This window comes from Microcaecilia unicolor, chromosome 1, assembly GCF_901765095.1.
Source record: "Microcaecilia unicolor chromosome 1, aMicUni1.1, whole genome shotgun sequence".
NCBI classification, from domain to species: domain Eukaryota; kingdom Metazoa; phylum Chordata; class Amphibia; order Gymnophiona; family Siphonopidae; genus Microcaecilia; species Microcaecilia unicolor.
Window position 1 is genome coordinate 493,844,057 of NC_044031.1, and position 21,972 is coordinate 493,866,028.

The window sequence follows — 21,972 nt, forward strand, 5'->3', positions numbered from 1 at the left end:
GGGCCATGGCAAAGGAAATAGCCGGACACCCAGGGCCATGAGACTTCCGCTTCTTAACAATCACACCTGCCAGCAGGTTATACTAGAACCTTAAAAGCCTGGTTGGAGCCATGGTGACTACCCCAGGAGACTCAGATCCATTAGCCTGCCAAACAAAGTCCATCCCCATGGATTTACAAACCCGGTTGACTTTTGGGATGCTTCCAAGTGGGTAAAAATGAGTGAGACAACTATGGACCATAAGCTCATGCATGTAATAATACAAGTGTCTGAAGCCAAGATCCTGATACCTGTGGACCTGAATGGGTTTTCCGAGTTTAACCCTAGGATGAAGGACCAATGTGGAGGAGGAGGAAACCATTGATGACAGATTTGATGCAGAAACCCTTGATTCAGACCAAGCTGCTGATGGCTGGATTAAGGTGAAGAGAATGAAGAAGAGGAGACTCTATTTGGCTGCCTACACTGTGACTGATACCATGTGCCAGAGATCTGGATGGGTCAAAGTCACTGGTGTGGCAGGGCCCAATTAAACTCTGGAATTCGTTGCCAGATAATGTGGTAAAGGCAGTTAGCTTAGCGGAGTTTAAAAAAGGTTTGGATGGCTTCCTAAAGGAAAAGTCCATAGACCATTATTAAATGGACTTGGGGGAAAATCCACTATTTCTGGGATAAGCAGTATAAAATATTTTGTACTTTTTTGGGATCCTGCCAGGTATTTGTGACCTGGATTGGCCACTGTTGGAAACAGGATGCTGGGCTTGATGGACCTTTGGTCTTTCCCAGTATGGCAATACTTATGTACAAGTTCTTTGCCCCACCTATGTTATAGTGCTTTGGAGCCTTGCCTGTCTTGCCTGGTGCAGTTTTGGGAACCTTGGATGTTAGTAGCAGGTGCTCAACCGGACATGGTTGATCTGAGGAGCAGGGTATATGAGGGAATTTGTAGGATGCTGCCCTTCCTCTTAAGGATACTCCCTCATATTGTCAGAACCACCTTAAGATCCATAGTTCTGTCCAATGGGGGAAGTAACATGGGAGAGGTGGGTGCAGAAAGAGGCAGCGACACCCCAGGGCATATGCCTTCACCATCTATGTGTGAATTACCATTGCTACAGTCAGGTAGGTCAAGTCTCACTTACAGGCCGATGCTCAAAACTCTGGTGTTCTACAAAACAGTGCTGGTAAATACTGCCCAAACAGTGTTGCAAAGAACTCTTCAATGTTCAGTGCTAATGGCATGCAAATTTTATGCAAGAGCTAACCATTGGAATGCTCAGCACATATGCAGTCATGCTTGGGAGCAGGGAGCCCTGCATGGCCGGGGAGGCACCAGCGTGGCAGTGGTTGTGGATTCTTGCTCGGATCTTCTTCCCAGGACATCTCCCTTTGGAGCAGGATATGCAAAAAGACAGCCCCAGCAGATGAGAGAGGCAGAACAAGCACTTGTTCCTCAGCTCTCGGACATGGGGAACCAAGATGAGAAGCAAAGATGTGTAGGAAGGAGGAGAGGTACCTCAGGGCCCAGGGTTACAGATACCACCAAAAGGACAGGAGGCGAAAGGACAAGAGCATCTGAAATTCAAGCACACAGTGGCAGAGGGAGATGAATAGAATGAAAGGCTTGCTTGTTAGCATTCAATTACACCTGGTTTCAGTTCTTGTTATTCCGTGCACCCAAAGTGGAGTGCTGATCCCAGATCGCCCGTTATAAAATATCATTCAGCGCTGATTTTTTTGGCACCAAATTTTGAGCACTGTTTACTGATTCCAGCCCTTTGTGTGCAAGTCTTCAGCTTCACCTCAATGTGTGCAGTATAGCTTAAGTTCATAATAAAGAAAGCAAACATTTTGTGCGACTAGTTGCTAGGCGTGACAGCTCTCTTTCTGACCTGCTTGCAGTCGCACAGCTTAGAAGGAGCACTGCTGATAAGGTGATTTTAAAAGTCTATGTTCATGTAAAAATGTGCACACTGTTCTTTGTACACAATTAGGAAACTTTCCAAATCAAAGATATGCACATACTTCTGCTTTGAAAATTTCTGCAAGGAAACTATGCACATAAATGTATACCTGCACACATTTTTGGGTTAGTTTATGTGCATACCTGCATATTTTTAAAAGTGCATGTAAGTGCTAACCCCTCCCTCCCTCCCCTCACTCCCAGGAACACCTCTGCTCAGACATGTATAGGCTGTAGCAGCACAACGTTACCTCCATATCTGATGTGCAACTTTCTGCTCATAAAGGAGAAATGTTTTTGAAAAGTTTCCTCGCATTTGAAAATTACCCTATTGCGTTCTACAGAACCAGAACCTTTGTCCACTCCATAGAAAGAATGTGTTAGTAGGCTGCAGGTACAAGTAGGTCATTCTCTAAGGAGGGACTGTGAGAGAGATTTTGCAATAGAAGATCATTATTTCTAGCTAAGGGGTCCTTTTACTAAGCTGCGTTAAGAGGACCCTTGTGGTGGCGTTATCATGCGGGATTGCCGTGCACAGAGGCCCACTGTTACTGCAGCGAGTAAAAGGATTTTTTTTATGGAAATGGTCTTGCAGTAAGTTAAGTACTTGTTGCACAGCCATTTCCTGGGGGAGTCCTTACTGCTTTCTATGTAGGAGGCAGTAACGGCTCCCATGCTAACCTGGCAGTAACTGCCGGATTACCGACGAGAAAGTCCCTGGTACTAAAAAATTAAAAAATTTTTTGAGTGCCAGAAATGGTGTGCGGCACACACTGATACTACCACCAGGGTCATACAGTAGCCCGGCGGTAGGGTCAAATTGCCACATGCCAATGCCACGGTAGCCCTAACGCAGCCTAGTAAAAGGGCCCTTAAGTGGTTAATTCCTCAAAACTTACATTTGACTTATTTTGGTCTTTGTTCTATTCACCTTCTCACTTTTTTTTTCTGGTTGATTCTATATGAGATGACCAGAAGATGTGGTAATGCATATTTCGCAGTTCATAACTGCTTCTCTTTACTGTTGCAGGTACACTTGCAGAACCTTAATTCACGGGAAGAATATTATATTCCAGTTCACCGGTGGCTGTCACAGAGTCACGATGATGGCGAAATCTGTAGGGAACTTCCTGTTTTACACTGTGGTCAACCCATTCTCCCAGGTGGGAACACCTATACCCAACAGTTCATTCTGACTCTTAGAAATGAGTTTACTCTTTATTAGTTAACTGTATGTCAGCCATACTCCTTTCCCTGCTATCTTTTCAAGCTTGAGCCTATACCATTAAGAATGATTAGGTGTAACAGGAAGAGGTGTTGAAATATCTCTGTTAGATACTTAAAAAATATATTCAGTATAATGGCCCTTTCAATCTAACCACTTTCTTAATCTCTTTCATTGTTTCAATATACCAAAACCTTTTAATCTTATAATCAGAGGCCTGTGCTTTATCTAAAATACTGTAGCATTAGAAAACAAAAATGCAAATTGGTGGAAAAGTTATTACAAACCAGTATCCACAGCTTATGGCTTTGGTTTCATTGCTGGTAATGTTTTTTTTTTTATGTGCCTTATACATTAAGGGGTAATTCTATAAGGGGTTACCTAGTTTTAGGCAGCAGGAATATGCCTAAATGGCGGTTTTCTAGTTGTTTACACAAAATGAGCTATTAGAGAATATGACTAGTGGGAAAGTAGATGTCATGGTTTGATGGAGTGCACTTTGTCGGTGGGCATGCACGTGGGTGGAGTGTGCAGCTATGCATGCAAATTATACTATTCTGTAATTTATGCATATTAGGCTAGATTCAGTCAGTAGCACTCAACACTGTTTGATAATGGGCAAAGATGAGCGTCCATTATACAATAATATCAAGTCTAATTTTGGTGCCCAAATTTGGACACCAGGACTTGTGCTTGATGAAACCTTGTGTAATTCTTGGCGCCCAATTTAGGTGCACATCACCTGGTATTCTATAACACTACGTGCAAATTTTTTTTTTTTTTTTTATTTTATTTTATTGGTATTAATCATTATTTAACAACAAATTATGTATATGCATTAGGCATTGAAAAGGAAACAACAAAACTAAGAATAAAATTTAAGGCCTGTTCGTCCACAATTAAAGAAATTGGTTCCAAGATACAGGAAATTATATTACAAACTGCAATAAAAAAAAAAAAAAAACCACCTTTTGCATATCTCGGGGTTACTGATCCCAGCCTGCTATTTACGGGGGGCACATAGGATTCGTATCTACTCTAGCATCAAGAAATTCCTTTAACTGTTTAGGGTCTACAAATTGAAACTGATTGCCCTCAAGCATCAAATTACAAATACAAGGAAAACGTAATACAAAGTTAAACCCCAAGGCCAACGCTTTAGGACGCAGTTCTAAAAAAGCCCTGCGTCTAACCTGAGTAGGCCTTGAAAGGTCAGGAAAAACACGAACCTTTGAACCCATAAACAAGTTTTCTAAGTGTCTTAAAGAAAGTCTCAGTATAGCATTGCGATCAGGCTCCAACACAAAGGTAACAAGCAAAGTAGACCTCTGCGTAATTATCTCCAGTGAGCTCTCAAGGAATTAAGTTAAATTCATTTCGTCCCCCACCCTTGGGAGATTTCGACCGTCTCCCTGTGGGTTCCAGATATAATAGGCCCTTGTTATGGGGGGCAATGAGTCTTTGTCCATTCCAAGAATGTCCACGATATATTTCTTGACCATTTCAAGAGGTGAAATTAGAGGAGACCTAGGGAAGTTTAGGAACCTAAGGTTAAACCTACGAATCTGGTTTTCAAGGTATTCAGTTCGTTTATGAAGGAAAATATTATCTTTAACCAAGGCATTCTCTAAACTTCCCATCTCTTGTAATTTAATATTCAAATTTTCCATTTTAGTGGCCTGTTGTGCAGCTACCTGTGCTTGGAGTAGCGCAGCTTCAGAAAGAGTTCTTATATTTTCAGTATTCTTTTTTAAAGTAGGTTGCATGGAGATTTGAATATCCTGTACCATGTCCCATAGTGACTCTAAGGTCACAATTGCTGGTCTTACCACGCCAGAAGTTCCAGGAAGGGATTGAGCCTGTTCACCAACCTGAGAAAGCTTTGAAACGGTGTCCAGTGGAAGTACCTGTATGGCTGCTTGAAAAAGTACTTCTCTAGGCTGGGAAACATGTTCTATCACCGCAGACCCTTCCTCGAGGAGGTTAGGCTGAGCGTCGCCGTTCGCCGTTCCTGCTTGGGCTGTCAGTAATTCCCTTCCGGGTTGAGGCGGAGCAATGCGCTCTACGGGGCTCAGGGAAGCCCCGTTAGCGCTCTCAATCGACGCCGACGCGTCGAGAGCGGCAGAAGGGGTCGAGGTTCCCCGAGGTCCCGGCTGCTGACTAGGAAACTGCAGGGTCGTCTGTCGCAACGCTATGGACGCCCCGGGAGCCGAGGAATGCTCCCTGACTTTCCCCCTTCGTTTCCCCATCTAGGAGACCTCAAAGGCAGCGAAATCAGCAGAGAACACCAGAGTCTCTTCGGCAGCAAGCTCAGGTGCGTCCGGTCACAGCGCCATCTTGGAACCTAAGACTGTCCATTTTTGAGGAAAAGCCTACGTGCAAATTTTAAGAACACTCCTGACCCGCCCATGATCCTCTCATGGACACGCCCCCTTTTGAGTTGTTCGCTATAGTATTTGAGCGCACATTGTTATAGAATAGCGCATAGCAAGATATGCGCCCAATTCTAAATTAATGTCAAATTAGCATCCAGTTATCAGCACTAATTGAATTATGACCCAATTTTGTGGGGCAGCAAAACAGAAAAGTCAGTCCTCGTAAACCAACACAAATGTGAACAGACACAGCAAAGATGACAACGGAACCACACACAGTCAGTAGAACTGTTATAACTTTAATTAAATCAAGGCATGACTCAACACAGGCCTGTGTTTTGGCCACCTGGCCTGAATCAAGAGTCTACAAAACACAAGATACATAAAATCTATGTATTGATAAACATGATTATAGCATATACAGAATTCTTTAAAAACAGAATAATAAAAATATGGATAGTGGGGTATACATTTAAAAGAAAATACTGTACACTAATCATTGAATATTGTTCATGAAACCTAAACATAAACAATGGTGAACAGGCTTATCGGCAAATCATTTGATACAAAATAATCTCTGTTCTATCTGAATGACAAACATTTTGAACCCAATGTTTAACTAAGACACACAAAGTCTGTACAGCTCTAAAAACAGTGATGGTGCATAGGGCACAATGAAAGGTATGCAAATTGTAATCTTAATGCTCCAGACACCAATACACCATTTCTTTAGTGCCGTACAGGCTTTGTGTGTATTAAATGTTTTGCTGATAAGCCTGTTCACCATTGTTTATGTTTGTCAATACATAGATTTTTATGTATTTTATGTTTTTATAGACTCCTGATGCAGGCCAGGTAGCCGAAAACAAAGGCCTGTGTTGAGTCGTGCCTTGTTTTGTGGTTTCATTGACATCTTCGCTGTTCCCAATTTAGTTGGGTGCACATCTTGAATTTTGGGCATCATATATAGAATCCAGGAGACTCTGGCTAATATCTAGATGTGGGCATTTACACCAGCTATAGGGTTGATGTAAGCTGTAAACACATTTTCTGCCATTTGCGCTAGTCTTCCATAAAGAAAAGTAGGTACCTATTTTTCATTATAGAATAGGCTTCAAATAGATGCCTGCTTACCCTTTTATCATAAGTGCCCTTTCATAGAGGGTAGCAGGACACGCATAAACATTTTTCCCTTTATCGATACCAATGACTTTTGTTATTTGAAGCAGTTTACAATTACTTTAAACCTAACCCAACTATCAGAGAAATTCTAACCTCAACCATAACCTTGTCCTAGACACTCAAAACACATTCATTTATATACGATGTAACCTAGCCAACAGTATTGTGAAACTACCTAACAGCAGTTTTCCATGCCATTGCCCTTAAATCAACACGAGGGATAATGCAGAACTATTAGTTATTTCCAAAAGAAAAGACAATTTACCTCAGCCTGTAATTCCACTGGTTACTTATTCAGGCATCTTGATGTCTAGCCAAAAGTTATGCATTTGAGAGGAGGCAAGCCAGAAAACATTTCAAGATATAAAGCCAAATGATATGCATATAATGCCAGTGTTTAGTGAAATTCGGATAACTTTATTCATTTAAAGTAGAACAGCACAAGTAACTGTCCTAAATTAAATGGATAAATTAACCACTTAAAGCCACATATTCAACAGTTTGACATAGAAGTCTTTACCCCGTTGTACATTTTTCACATTTGGCAGGCAAACAAATACAATTCCACATACAATGAAGTAGAAATTTCTTTCACTGTTCTACATGGAATATTTTGCACTTTCAATGTGAAAGAACAATTATAGAAATATTCAACAAGTAATTAGGAATATGAAACCAAAAAGTCTTGATTGTGTAAGTTGCCCTTCAAGGTAAATAGCAGAGTGGTTTACAAAACAGAATTAACTAAAACACATTACAGAAATCATACATTACAATTAAACATACTAAAAAAAAGGAATCATAAATTAAAATATCAACAACAATAAAATGAAAAGTCAAAATAAATAAATAAGATGGACTTGGGAAAAATCTACTGCTTATTTCTGGGATCTTGTCAGGTACTTGTCACCTGAATTGGCTACAATTGGAAACAGGATACTGGGCTGGATGGACTTTCAATCTGTCCCATTATGCCAATTCTTAAGTTCTTAAACCCCCCCCCCCCAAAAAAAAAAAAAAAAACCAAACATCAAATGAACTAACAATGACAATACAGTGGTTTAAAGATTAAATACTTTCTGAAATAGCCAGCTTAAGCTTTGTTCTAAATACTGAGTATGTAACTTTGGATTTGATATATTGGAGAAGTCCATTCCATAAATATGTTACTTGATATCCAAATTCTATTTTCCAAGTGGCTTCAAAGCATATTATCGTGTTAGATGGTATCATTAACAGATTGCTCTCATTAGATTGATGAGCTCAAGAAGAAAAGTAGGGGATCAGTTAGTTGGCAAGGTAAAAAGGATGGCCTCACAAAGAAACCTTAAAAAGAAGTTTATCAAAGAAATGAGCAGTACAGCAGCATATTGATACAGGAATTGAAAATAATAATAATAATAATTATCATTTTATATTGAATCTGAGTGCTGATTAGCAACTAATAATCATTTATAAATGGTGACATCACATGGTCATATTGACAAGCATTACGCTAATTTAATAGCAGTGTTATGAATGTATTGTATTCATTGCACTTAAGATGGAAGCATGAAGTAATAAAAACATACCAGATATTGTTAAATAAGAACACAATGCATGAACTTTCTGTAGAAAGTATAGGGAAGTTTACAGTTTCAGAGTCATGTACCTGGAATATTAAGTGTCTGTCAACAATAACACCCAAAATGGATATTAATATTTCCAACAGGATAGATATCTCACACATTTTTTCTTGTAATCCACATTCTTTCAGATTTTGATGTGTTCAGTTCCATCTTATAAAGTAATAGTTAGTCTACTATAACATTCAAACAGGTAGGACAATAATATTGGAAACATGTGGATTAATATAACAAAATAACTGTATGTTATCCACCTAGTAATATCCATTATCTCATAGACTTGAACCAATGTTGCCAATACAGCCAGAGAAAGGTGCATTGATGGCCAAATCAATCCTTGTGGGATCACCAGTGTGACTGTGACAGGCAGGCCTTCCAATCTGCAGTAAAGGTAGACCTCAATAAGCAAGATTGAAACCAGTTTAGCACTGTATTGCGTAAACCCAGATCGTAGAGCTGAGAAGATAAGTAAATCATAATCCACACGATCAAAGGCTGAACTTAAATCCAAAGATACCAACAAAGCAAAAATTTGATCTAAATTAATAGCTACCTAATTTGTTAGAGAAATCAGAATAGTTTCTGTACTATATTTCCTAAAACACAATTGTCTGGGATATCAGGTCCTTATCCAAATATTCAGCATATTTAATTGATACCACTTTAGCTCTAAAGGGGAGATTGAAAACTGGCCAGTAATTTGAAATGATAGTCTAATCTAACTGAGGTTTTTTAGTAGGGGTCTGACTCTTGCTTCTTTCCAACATACAGCTACCCTGCATTAGGCTGGCATTTACCATATTGCAAATATGTCGCGTCCCAGATCATCAAATGGATTTTTCCATACAGGCATGGGGAAGGTATTATGAAGGGCAGTGAAAGAGTGCATAGAGCAGATAATCTTATCTAACCCCACTGTTATTATTGGATTGAAAGATTTTAAATTGCTTTTAAATATATCTTTGGCACATAAATCATTAGAGAGTGAAACTGAATGTTGTAGAGAAGCATTCACGGTCTGGATAACCAGAGGGTCAGACTAGGCAGAAGAATTCTCTGATAACACTTTATCCACCTCCTCTACTGCATTCTGGGAAGAAACACTTTATTGTGCAGTAGTAATATTTTCTATAAATCAAGAAGCTCTCATTCTCTTCAGGTGTCACAGATGTACTGGATAGACTCAAAACCAATCTAAGCAGATATTTAAGGGCAATTTCAAAAAGGAGTAATATATTCAGAGTATTTTTTTTTCTTAGCCAAAAATATCCTAAATTTCTTGCACAGGCCTTGTGTAGAAAGGGCTCTTACCAGGATGCCATTCTTTTTTTTTGTCTTCTAAGCTTGCCTTTTTAGCAACCAAAATCCAAATGAAGAGGTCATTTAGAATGGAGGATGTGGCTTGAGATGCTATGAGTAATGACTCAAAGTCTCCAAGTTCCTTCTTTATACAGGAGGCAAAATGAGAATAAACTAAGAGGGTAGTTATGCATTATAGCCTTAACACACATTTTTTGCCCCTTAACATGTGTTAAAGGGAAATAACTTGCATTATATTACCACAAGAGACATTAAAATAAATTATCACATTTATTTTGTAAAACAAATTACACAGCTTATGGTGAACACCACAAGTCAGTGGTATTTTTTTTCCATCCCAGGAGCATCAGACTGCAAAGCTGTAGCACAATGCTCCCAGGAGCTTCTTCTAAGGGTCAGTGCTCTAAAGAAAGATCTGTCTCTTTCCCTTCCCAATGCCCTCCCCCAAATTACATCCTCCTCCTGATGACAACCTCAACCACAAAGACCCTATCCTCCCAATGCCCCCACCCCAAAGACCCCTACACTCAAAAGCACCCATACAACCTACTACTACTACTACTACTACTATTTAGCATTTCTATAGCGCTACAAGGCGTACGCAGCGCTGCACAAACATAGAAGAAAGACAGTCCCTGCTCAAAGAGCTTACAATCTAATAGACAAAAAATAAATAAAGTAAGCAAATCAAATCAATTAATGTGAACGGGAAGGAAGAGAGGAGGGTAGGTGGAGGCGAGTGGTTACAAGTGGTTACGAGTCAAAAGCAATGTTAAAGAGGTGGGCTTTCAGTCTAGATTTAAAGGTGGCCAAGGATGGGGCAAGACGTAGGGGCTCAGGAAGTTTATTCCAGGCGTAGGGTGCAGCGAGACAGAAGGCGCGAAGTCTGGAGTTGGCAGTAGTGGAGAAGGGAACAGATAAGAAGGATTTATCCATGGAGCGGAGTGCACGGGAAGGGGTGTAGGGAAGGACGAGTGTGGAGAGATACTGGGGAGCAGCAGAGTGAGTACATTTATAGGTTAGTAGAAGAAGTTTGAACAGGATGTGAAAACGGATAGGGAGCCAGTGAAGGGTCTTCAGGAGAGGGGTAGTATGAGTAAAGCGACCCTGGCGGAAGATGAGATGGGCAGCAGAGTTTTGAACTGACTGGAGAGGGGAGAGGTGACTAAGTGGGAGGCCAGCAAGAAGCAGATTGCAGTAGTCTAAACGAGAGGTGACAAGAGTGTGGATGAGGGTTTTGGTAGAGTGCTCGGAAAGAAAGGGGCGGATTTTACGGTCTTGGCAATCTGCTGGATATCAGCAGAGAAGGAGAGAGAAGAGTCAAAGATGACCCCAAGGTTTCGAGCTGAGGAGACAGGGAGAATGAGAGAGCCATCAACAGAAATAGAAAACGGGGGGAGCGGGGAGGTGGGTTTGGGGGGGAAAATGAGAAGCTCGGTTTTGGTCATATTTAATTTCAGGTGGCGTTGAGACATCCAGACAGCAATGTCAGACAAGCACGCTGAAACTTTGGTTTGGATGCAAGGTGAGATATCAGGGGTAGAAAGGTAGATTTGGGAGTCATCAGCATAGAGATGGTAGGAAAAGCCATGGGATGAGATTAATGAACCAAGGGAAGAAGTGTAGATAGAAAAGAGGAGGGGACCAAGAACAGAACCCTGAGGTATGCCGACAGGCAGAGGGATAGAAGTAGAAGAGGATCCACCAGAGTGAACACTAAAGGTGCGGAGGGAGAGGTAGGAAGAGAACCAGAAAAGGACAGAGCCCTGGAATCCAAGTGAGGACAGGGTATCGAGAAGTATGCTGTGATCGACAGTGTCAAAAGCAGCGGAACGATCAAGAAGAATGAGGATGGAATATTGACCTCTGGATTTAGCCAGTAATAGGTCATTGGATACTTTAGTAAGCGCAGTTTCAGTTGAGTGAAGAGGGCGAAAACCAGATTGTAGTGGTTCAAGAATAGCATGTGAGGAGAGAAAATCAAGGCAGCGGCGGTGAACAGCACGCTCAAATAATTTGGAGAGAAAAGGAAGGAGGGAGATGGGTCGGTAATTAGAGGGACAAGTAGGGTCAAGTGAAGGTTTCTTAAGGAGAGGTGTGACCACAGCATGTTTAAAGGCAGCAGGGACAGTCGCAGTGGAAAGTGAGAGGTTGAGAATGTGACAGATAAAAGGAATAAGAGCAGAAGAGATGGCATTAAGAAGGTGGGTGGGAATGGAATCAGAGGAACAGGTGGTACATTTTGAGGAAGAGAGGAGAAGTGTAGTTTCCTCAATGGTAACTTCAGGAAAGGAGGAAAGGGAATGAGGGGAAGGAGAGAGAGGGGAACGGACTAGTGGAGGGAGAGGTGGTGAGGTAGAGAAAGCAAGGTTTATCTTTTGAACCTTGTTGTGAAAGAATTCAGCAAAGGTCTGAGGAGATAATGAAGGGGGAGTTGGGGGAGGGGGCACCTTGAGGAGAGAGTTCAATGTGGTGAAGAGAAGTCGAGGATTAGAGCCAAGAGAGTTGGTCAGTTGGATATAATAATCCTGTTTGGCACCTAAAAGAGCAGATTGGAAGGAGGTCAGCATGAACTTAAAGTGTAAGAAATCAGCAAGGGCCCGAGATTTCCGCCAGAGGCGTTCGGCGGAGCGGGTACAGGAACATAGGTAGCGGATATTAGAAGTCAGCCAAGGTTGGGGTTTTGTACGCCTTACAGGGCGGGTCATCAAAGGTGCAAGAGTGTCTAAGGCAGAGGATAGAGTATTGTTGTATGAAGAAACAGCCTCGTTGACAGACATGGATGGTGCCACAGTAGAGAGGAGGTTTGAAACATGGGAGGATAGAGATGAAGGGTCAATATCGTGAAGATTCTTAGATAAATTAGATAAGATAGGACGGGACTGGGAGGGAGGAGATTTAAGTGTGAAAGTTATAAGATGGTGATCAGAGGAGGGAAGATCAGAGGCAAGGAAACTAGAGGGTGAACAGTTGGAGGAGAAGATGAGATCAAGACAGTGACCATTTTGATGAGTGGGGGAGGTGGAGCATAGTTGGAGATTAAAGGAGGACGTTAAAGCGAGTAACTTGGAAATATAAGAGTTGGAAGGATCATTAGCAGGAATATTAAAGTCACCAAGGATGAGAGAGGGGGAGGAAGGATCATGGAAGAAGGCACGCCAGGCGTCAAAGTCACTGAGAAAGGATGAAAGGGACTTATCAGGGGGACGATAAATGACCGCTATTCGAAGAGGCAGAGGAGAGAAAAGGCGGATAGAGTGGACTTCAAAGGAGGAAAAACAGTGAGATTGAGGTGGAAGAAGGGGTTGAAATCTGGAGGAGGGAGAGAGAAGTAGTCCAACACCCAGTGGCGTACCAAGGGGGGGGGGCGGTCCGCCCCGGGTGCCAGTGGGTGGGGGGTGCTCCGCTCCCGCCGCCTCCCGTGGCCGTTCCCGCGGTGCCGCACATTAAAAAAAAACGGCGAAGCAGCGTCGCAGGCAGCACCTCGTGCCCTGCTTGTAAAAAAAAAAATCAAATCTCCTGCTTCCTTCTCCTCCTCGTCTTGATGTCGACTCGGGCCTTCCAATCAATTTGATTGGAAGGCCCGAGTCGACGTCAAGACGTCAAGACGAGGAGAAGGGAGAAGGAAGGAGATTTGATTTTTTTTTTTTATAAGCAGGGCACGAGGCGCTGCCTGAGACGCTGCTTCGCCGGTGGGGAAGGAGAGGGGCGAAAGGGACTCGGGTGGGGGTGTTCAGAGGGGAGAAGGGGACTGGGGTGGGGGTCTCAGACAGGGGAGGGGAGGGGAGAAGGGGACTGGGGTGGGGATCTCAGAGGGGAGAAGGGGAGGGGAGAAGAGAACTGGGGTGGGGGTGTTCAGAGGGGAGAAGGGGACTGGGGTGGGGGTCTCAGAGGGGAAAAGGGGAGGGGAGAAGAGGACTGGGGTGGGGATCTCAGACAGGGGAGGGGAGAAGGGGACTGGGGTGGGGATCTCAGAGGGGAGAAGGGAAGGGGAGGGGAGAAGGGGACTAGGGTGGGGGTCTCAGAGGGGAAAAGGGGAGGGGAGAAGGGGACTGGGGTGGGGATCTCAGAGGGGAGAAGGGGGCTGGGATGGGGGTGTTCAGAGGAGAGAAGGGGACTGGGGTGGGGGTCTCAGACAGGGGAGGGGAGAAGGGGACTGGGGTGGGGGTGTTCAGAGGGAAAAAGGGGAGGGGAGAAGGGGACTGGGGTGGGGGTCTCAGACTGGGGAAGGGGAGGGGAGGGGAGAAGGGGACTGGGGTGGCGATCTCAGACAGGGGAGGGGGAGAGGAGAAGGGGACTGGGGTGGGGATCTCAGACAGGGGAGAAGGGGACTGGGGTAGGGGTGTTCAGAGGGGAAAAGGGGAGGGGAGAAGGGGACTGGGGTGGGGGTGTTCAGAGGGGAGAAGGGGACTGGGGTGGGGATCTCAGAGGGGAGAAGGGGACTGGGGTGGGGGTGTTCAGAGGGGAGAAGGGGACTGGGGTGGGGATCTCAGACAGGGGAGGGGGAGAGGAGAAGGGGACTGGGGTGGGGATCTCAGACAGGGGAGAAGGGGACTGGGGTGGGGGTGTTCAGAGGGGAAAAGGGGAGGGGAGAAGCAGACTGGGGTGGGGATCTCAGACAGGGGAGGGGAGAAGGGGACTGGGGTGGGGATCTCAGAGGGGAGAAGGGGACTGAGGTGGGGGTGTTCAGAGGGGAGAAGGGGACTGGGGTGGGGATCTCAGACAGGGGAGGGGGAGAGGAGAAGGGGACTGGGGTGGGGATCTCAGACAGGGGAGAAGGGGACTGGGGTGGGGGTGTTCAGAGGGGAAAAGGGGAGGGGAGAAGCGGACTGGGGTGGGGATCTCAGACAGGGGAGGGGAGAAGGGGACTGGGGTGGGGATCTCAGAGGGGAGAAGGGAAGGGGAGGGGAGAAGGGGACTAGGGTGGGGGTCTCAGAGGGGAAAAGGGGAGGGGAGAAGGGGACTGGGGTGGGGATCTCAGACAGGGGAGGGGAGAAGGGGACTGGGGTGGGGATCTCAGAGGGGAGAAGGGGGCTGGGATGGGGGTGTTCAGAGGAGAGAAGGGGACTGGGGTGGGGGGTCTCAGACAGGGGAGGGGAGAAGGGGACTGGGGTGGGGGTGTTCAGAGGGAAAAGGGGAGGGGAGAAGGGGACTGGGGTGGGGGTCTCAGACTGGGGAAGGGGAGGGGAGGGGAGAAGGGGACTGGGGTGGCGATCTCAGACAGGGGAGGGGGAGAGGAGAAGGGGACTGGGGTGGGGATCTCAGACAGGGGAGAAGGGGACTGGGGTGGGGGTGTTCAGAGGGGAAAAGGGGAGGGGAGAAGCGGACTGGGGTGGGATCTCAGACAGGGGAGGGGAGAAGGGGACTGGGGTGGGGATCTCAGAGGGGAGAAGGGAAGGGGAGGGGAGAAGGGGACTAGGGTGGGGGTCTCAGAGGGGAAAAGGGGAGGGGAGAAGGGGACTGGGGTGGGGATCTCAGACAGGGGAGGGGAGAAGGGGACTGGGGTGGGGATCTCAGAGGGGAGAAGGGGGCTGGGATGGGGGTGTTCAGAGGAGAGAAGGGGACTGGGGTGGGGGTCTCAGACAGGGGAGGGGAGAAGGGGACTGGGGTGGGGGTGTTCAGAGGGAAAAAGGGGAGGGGAGAAGGGGACTGGGGTGGGGGTCTCAGACTGGGGAAGGGGAGGGGAGGGGAGAAGGGGACTGGGGTGGCGATCTCAGACAGGGGAGGGGGAGAGGAGAAGGGGACTGGGGTGGGGATCTCAGACAGGGGAGAAGGGGACTGGGGTGGGGGTGTTCAGAGGGGAAAAGGGGAGGGGAGAAGGGGACTGGGGTGGGGATCTCAGACAGGGGAGGGGAGAAGGGGACTGGGGTGGGGATCTCAGAGGGGAGAAGGGGACTGGGGTGGGGGTGTTCAGAGGGGAGAAGGGGACTGGGGTGGGGATCTCAGACAGGGGAGGGGGAGAGGAGAAGGGAACTGGGGTGGGGATCTCAGACAGGGGAGAAGGGGACTGGGGTGGGGGTGTTCAGAGGGGAAAAGGGGAGGGGAGAAGCGGACTGGGGTGGGGATCTCAGACAGGGGAGGGGAGAAGGGGACTGGGGTGGGGATCTCAGAGGGGAGAAGGGGACTGGGGTGGGGGTGTTCAGAGGGGAGAAGGGGGCTGGAACTGGGGGCTGAAAAAAGGGGCAGAGAGAGAGAGGGGACAGATCCTAGATGGAAGGGGGAGCGAGAGGGAGGGCAAACCCTGGATGGATGGGAGAGGGAGGGCAAATGGTGGATTGAAGGGGCAGAGAGAAAGGGCAGGCAGTGGATGGAAGGGTCGGCAGAGAGGGCTGACACTGGATGGCAGAGAGAGAGAGAGAGAGAGAGTGAAGACAGATGCTGGATGGAAGGAAGACGGTGAAAAGAAGATGAGGAAAGCAGAAACCAGAGACAACAAACTGTAAATAAAATATATATTTTTTATTTTTTTTGCTTTAGGATAAAGTATTGTAGATATGTTAAATGTTTATAATAGAACATGTAAATAAGGTAATCTTTTTATTGGACTAATTTTAATACATTTTGACTAACTTTCGGAGAACAAAACCCCCTTCCTCAGGTCAGGATAGGATACTGTAACAGCACTATACTGTACTGACCCGAGGACGGAGGTTTTGGCCTCTGAAAGCTAAATGTATTAGTCCAATAAAATGGTATTATTTTACTTTCTATATTTGTTTTATTTCTATTTGTTAATTTGTAAAGTGGTGATTGGTACTTGTTAGTTTTTTTCAAATTTACATCTGCTGTCTTTATATTTTGCACAGTACTAGGGGACAGTTTCTGTTTCTGTGGTGTTGCATTGTATGCAGAGTCTGGCACTGGGGGTTCAGTTTAATTTTTGTCTAAATAGAAAGTTTATGATTACTTATTCTATAGTGGATTAGGGTGTATCTGTGTTTGTGAAAAAGACATGGCTTTCAGTTGGCATTGACTGTGCAGGATCTACAATCTGTACTATTCTGTCTGGTTTCATTTTACAATAGGTGAATTGATGTTCTAGTGCTCACTGTAGTGTTTAAGATGCTTTCCTTTTCCTTGTGTGACTCATAGAAATTACTGCTTATGGTATGGTAGAATTGCTCTATAGGTCCTGAGTGTTTTGTATTCTCGGCATGCCTAGTACTGGATTTGGGGGGGGGGGTGTTAAAAAATGACCGGCCCCGGGTGTCAACTACCCTAGGTACGCCACTGCCAACACCGCCCCCACGGCCAGCAGGGCAAGGAGTATGTGAAAATAGATAACCGCCATGGCACAGGGCTGCGACTGAAGCAGAGTCATCAGGGCAGAGCCAGGTTTCTGTTATGGCGAGCAGATGGAGGTGACGCGAGATAAACCTCCTGTAGAACTTGTCAGGAGCAATCCCTATTTACTCCTGCCCCGTTCTAGCATTGGGCTCAAAATGGCACCAGTGATCCCTAGAGATAGTCTAACCGTACTTTCACTAGGGGTTAAGCTATCGCTTAAGGGCAGGCAGCATTATTCTTATACTATGGCTGTGATTAACTTCCAGTACTGAGCTACTGAACTTTAATCACTCCCATGGGAAATTAAGGTGCAGTAAAAGCCCAAGTTTTACTGCACCTTAATAAACACCCTTATCAACCAAGAACTCCCCCACAACAGTCAATATTTTAATTGTTAAATCTGGTGGACAATGCAGTCTCAAGGTGGCAAAACAATGTGACGAGGTAGTGGTTAAAGCCAGAAGGATGCTAGGCTATATAGATAATTAGCAGAGGAGAGGAGGTGTTAACTCCCCTGTACAAGTATTTACTGAGGCTCCATTTGGGCCATTGTGTTCAGTTGTGGAGGCCATATCTTACTAAGGATGCATGAAGACTCGAATCTATTCAAAGTAAGGTAATAAAAATGGCATGAGGTTAGTGCCAAAAGTTATATGAGAAGACCTGAATATGTATTCCCTAGAGGAAAGGTGGAATGGGGAAAAATGATTAGACTTTTAAAAACTTGAAAGGTATTAATATAAAAACAGATCTTTTTAAGAGATGTGGAAGCAGTAGAACTAGAGGACATGAAGTTGCAAGGAGTTATATTTAAAGAGAAATATCAGGAAATGCTTTTAACAGAAGGGGTAGTGGATGTCTGGAATGCTCACAAAACCAATGACTAAATTCAAAAATGCATGGGATAAACCCAGAGGCCCCACATATAGCAAGAGGATAGAATAAAAGCAAAACTTAAATGACCTACACACTTTAGAAAAGGCATAGAGGGATGTAGCTAACATGGAGTAGCAGGTACAACTCTAGCTACCATACTGAGCAGAATAAATGTACCATATTGGTCTTTATCTGCTGTTATCTAGTATATCATTACGGTGCTTATTTTAGAAGTGCTATTCTGTTTTAGAGGTCCATAAACTGGCATTTAGATGTTCATACTGAATGAACATCTAAATTCCGATTTTACAAAGCTGGGATATGAACGTCTAAAACTGATAAATGCCCATATGGCAAAGAAGTATGGTCTGGGCAGGTTTTGAGTGGGACTAGGACGGGCCCAAAAGATAGACAATCATTTTCCATTTCAGAAGGGGGAATGAATGTCTAAGTCCAAAGAAATGGATGTCTGGATTTAGACCTGCTACCTAGGATGTCATAGCCATAGTGAGCAGCATTCCACTGGAAGGATTAGAGAAGGTCACCTCCTTAATCTGCTAGGGGTTGAGTATCTCTCTCTCCCCCCCCCCCCCCCCCCAGAAAAAAAAAGCAATATAGTCAAAGGATACCAGGATCTGTGACAGCTACAGGAAATGTAAACATTTATGTTTCTAAAATGGCTCACATGAATGTCTGTGTTTCAGTACATAAATGTTCATATTGCCATTTCACAACATAGATATTTATGTGCTGCCACAGATGTTCATGCCCTTGTTTTTCCCCATTGTTAGTTTAGACATTCATTTTTTCTAAAATGGACACACATACCGTATGCAGTTGATGCATAAATGTCCATTTCTCCATGTATTTGAGAATAGGCTTTATGTCAGCAGTTCCTTTTCTAAAATCTGAGCGGAACTTGAAACATCCCAACCTGGATGTCTTGATTACCATTTCTATTGTCCTTTCTAAAATGCTGCTCCATATTGCTAAATAGGTTCAGGTCAGAATCAGAAGAAATACAAACATCAGTGGATCTATGCCATTACTGAGGAGCAGATTTAATTGCAGCAAAGTGTAGAATAACACTGCAGTCCCACCTACCCCTTTGTATAATAAGTTTTGCAAAACAGGAGGCAGGCAAGCTTGCTTTAAAATAACATCAGGCCCAATATTCCAAGGATTTATGCTCCTCTCTTTGAGATCATCGAGACCAAAAGTTTCACTTTAGTCCTAACAGTCTACTAAAACTCCTTCTACAGGTTTGTGATGTTTCTTAAGTATTTCTTTGCAAATGCTATGCAATGCGTCATACTGCAGTCCTTCAACAGAGGCTTCCTTCTTGCCACACTTTCATACAGGCCAAGTTTCTGGGGTAATCTTGAAGTTACTGAACACTCTTAGCTAGACACCCCTGTAGTTCTTTAAAGTAATTTTAGGCCTCACAATTTGCTTGTATTTACTAGGTTTCACTCTACCACCTCTCTTGTCACACACACATCAAAGCGGTTTACAGGCTAAAATGCCTTCCTCAACAGTTTTCTTAATCCACAGCTACAGATTTTGGAGGGATACCATGATGGAGCCAGTGTTTTGGAGGTGATAATTGTTTCCACTTTACATTCTGGACTTGGTTGTACTCCAGGGAATATTCAAACACTCAGAAATTTTCTTATAGCCTTTCTCAGTGTGTACCTTCAAATAACTAACTATTTCAGAACTCTTTCAAGAGCTCCATGTTTGGCATGTTTAGACTTTTGCTTCAAATTCATTTCATGCAACAGCTCAGCTACAGTGATTGGACACAGGTGAATTCTATTTAACTTATTTGGGCCTTATTAAAGCAGTTTTTAGAAATGGAACTAATTTAGATTTGCTATGATAAAGAGTGTTAGGATATATGCATGCAAGACTTTCTTAATGATAATTTTTAAATATTTCTATAATTATTCTTGCACGTTGAAAATATGCACTATGTCATATTATAACAAACTCCTACTTTAGTGCAATTGAATATGAAAAATGCACAAGGGTGCATAGACTTTTACGAAGCACTTTAAATACTGTGGCTGAAAATCCAGCATAAAGATAAGTGGATAATTCATCCACTTACCTTTATGCAGTAGCCTCACTGAATATTGACTTCCATGAGTTTGTTTGCACATGAAAACGGATTAAGTTAACATCTGTCTTTGCCACATGGCTAAAGCTAAGCTTTAGTAAAAGGGCCTCTATTAGGAACACCTGAATGGTTACGTAGGGTCAGTTTTACCAAATATAACTTTAGGAGTCTACAACCAGTCAGGTTTCCAGATATCCAGAAAGGATATGCATGAGATAAATGTGCAGGGACTGGAGATCCAGCTATGCACATCTCATGCATATTCAATGTGGGTATTCAGAAAATCCACCACCAGGTCTAAAATACAAGCTAACTAATGTGTCAACCTTTTCCTACCTGAGCACGCAATTCTGGAACGCGCTGCCACGCAACTTAAAAACGATATATGAACTAACTAACTTCCGCAAAATACTGAAGACCCATCTCTTTAGCAAAGCATACCACAAAGACCAACTGGTTCTATTTGTTAATCTACTACTATGTTCTATCATTATCATGGTACCCAAGACCCCTCTATTATACTAAATGTATGCTTTCTTATATATTTCCACTTGTCATGATATATTGTAAGCCACATTGAGCCTGCAAAGAGGTGGGAAAATGTGGGATACAAATGCAATAAATAAATAAATAAATAAAATACAAGTTTGTAAAACTGTGATCTAGAGAATGGCTGATAGATCAATTAGTAGGGACGGGCATTCATTTGCAACCATATGAGAAATGTCAATGACAGATCTCATGCCATTATATATCATTCTCAAACAAAAGCACAGAAAAAAAACCCCATAAAAATTTGCACACTCTTTTGAGAGAGTGCATGCTATTTGCAAAGAGGGTGCCCCTTGTGCATGTGCATATAGGATCAAATTCTATGCATAGCGCTGAAAAAATAATGCGCTAAACGCTATTCTATAAACAGCACTGAAAGTTAGGCACCATTTCTAGAATACACTTAGAGCTAGATATTATATATGGTACCAAAAAAAAAATCAATGGTAAAAAAAACTCTATTCTATAAGCATTGCTTAAAGTGTGGTTTATAGAATACCGCTTATGCCCGTCATGCCTAAGTTTAGGCGTGACCATTTGCACCAATTGAACTGTGGTGCAAATGTATGTACCTACATTAGGCATGTAGCCCCATTATTCCATAACAATGCATATTAATTTTAGGAACACCCATGATGATCCCATTTCTGTGCTCCCTTTTCTCAAATCATGTGTAAATTTGGGGCACGTAAAGTTGAATTAAATTTAATTAGCGTCAATAATTGATGTTCAAAAGCCAATTGGCACTACTTAGCTTGTTATTTAATTAAATTGCACATGCAAATTGGGTGCAGGCCCAAATTTGTGGCACAATTTATGGCAACTTTTACAGAATTAGGGGGTTGTGGAGAATTCTATATATGGCACCTTAAAAATTGGCACTGTAAAACTACACAGTTAAGTGTGATTCTATACGCTATGCCTAAAGTTATGCATAGTTTATAGAATACGCTCACATGCCGTTCATGAGACTAAAATTTAGGTGCACCCATTTAGGCCACCTAAAACCAGGCATAAACACCATGCCTAAGTTAATCACAGATCGGGTGTATTCTATAAAAGTGCGCATAGTTTTTTGAAATGCCCACAACCTGCCCATTCAATGCCTATGGCAATGCCTTTTCCCAATTGCGCATATAAGAATTTATGTGCACCATGTTATAGAATACATCTAGAAAGTTGTGTGCATTCATTCTAGTTAACATTAATTAATGTCACTAATTGATTGCTAAGTATTAATTATCAGTGCTGATAGACTTGTTAATCAATTAAGTTGTGCACGCAATTTGGCCATGTGGCTAAATTAGCGTGCCCAACTTAAGGCACAATATATAGAATTTGGGGGTTAATGCCTAACTTAAGATATGAAGATTTACACCAAGTAAACCTTTGATGTAAATGTTGACATCTAAGGCCCCAGTTTACAAAGCCAGTAATGCCGACAC

General features: G+C 43.6%; 1 protein-coding gene across 1 annotated transcript in view; it reads left to right on the forward strand.

Annotated features, from left to right (window-relative positions):
* Window positions 1-21,972, forward strand: part of LOC115459555 (lipoxygenase homology domain-containing protein 1) — a 98,245-nt gene that overhangs the window by 30,361 nt on the left and 45,912 nt on the right. The window contains exons 4-5 of the mRNA XM_030189395.1: window positions 1,308-1,496; window positions 2,994-3,126. Of these exons, the coding sequence (XP_030045255.1) occupies window positions 1,308-1,496; window positions 2,994-3,126 (322 nt within the window). The remainder of the gene's footprint in view (window positions 1-1,307; window positions 1,497-2,993; window positions 3,127-21,972) is intronic.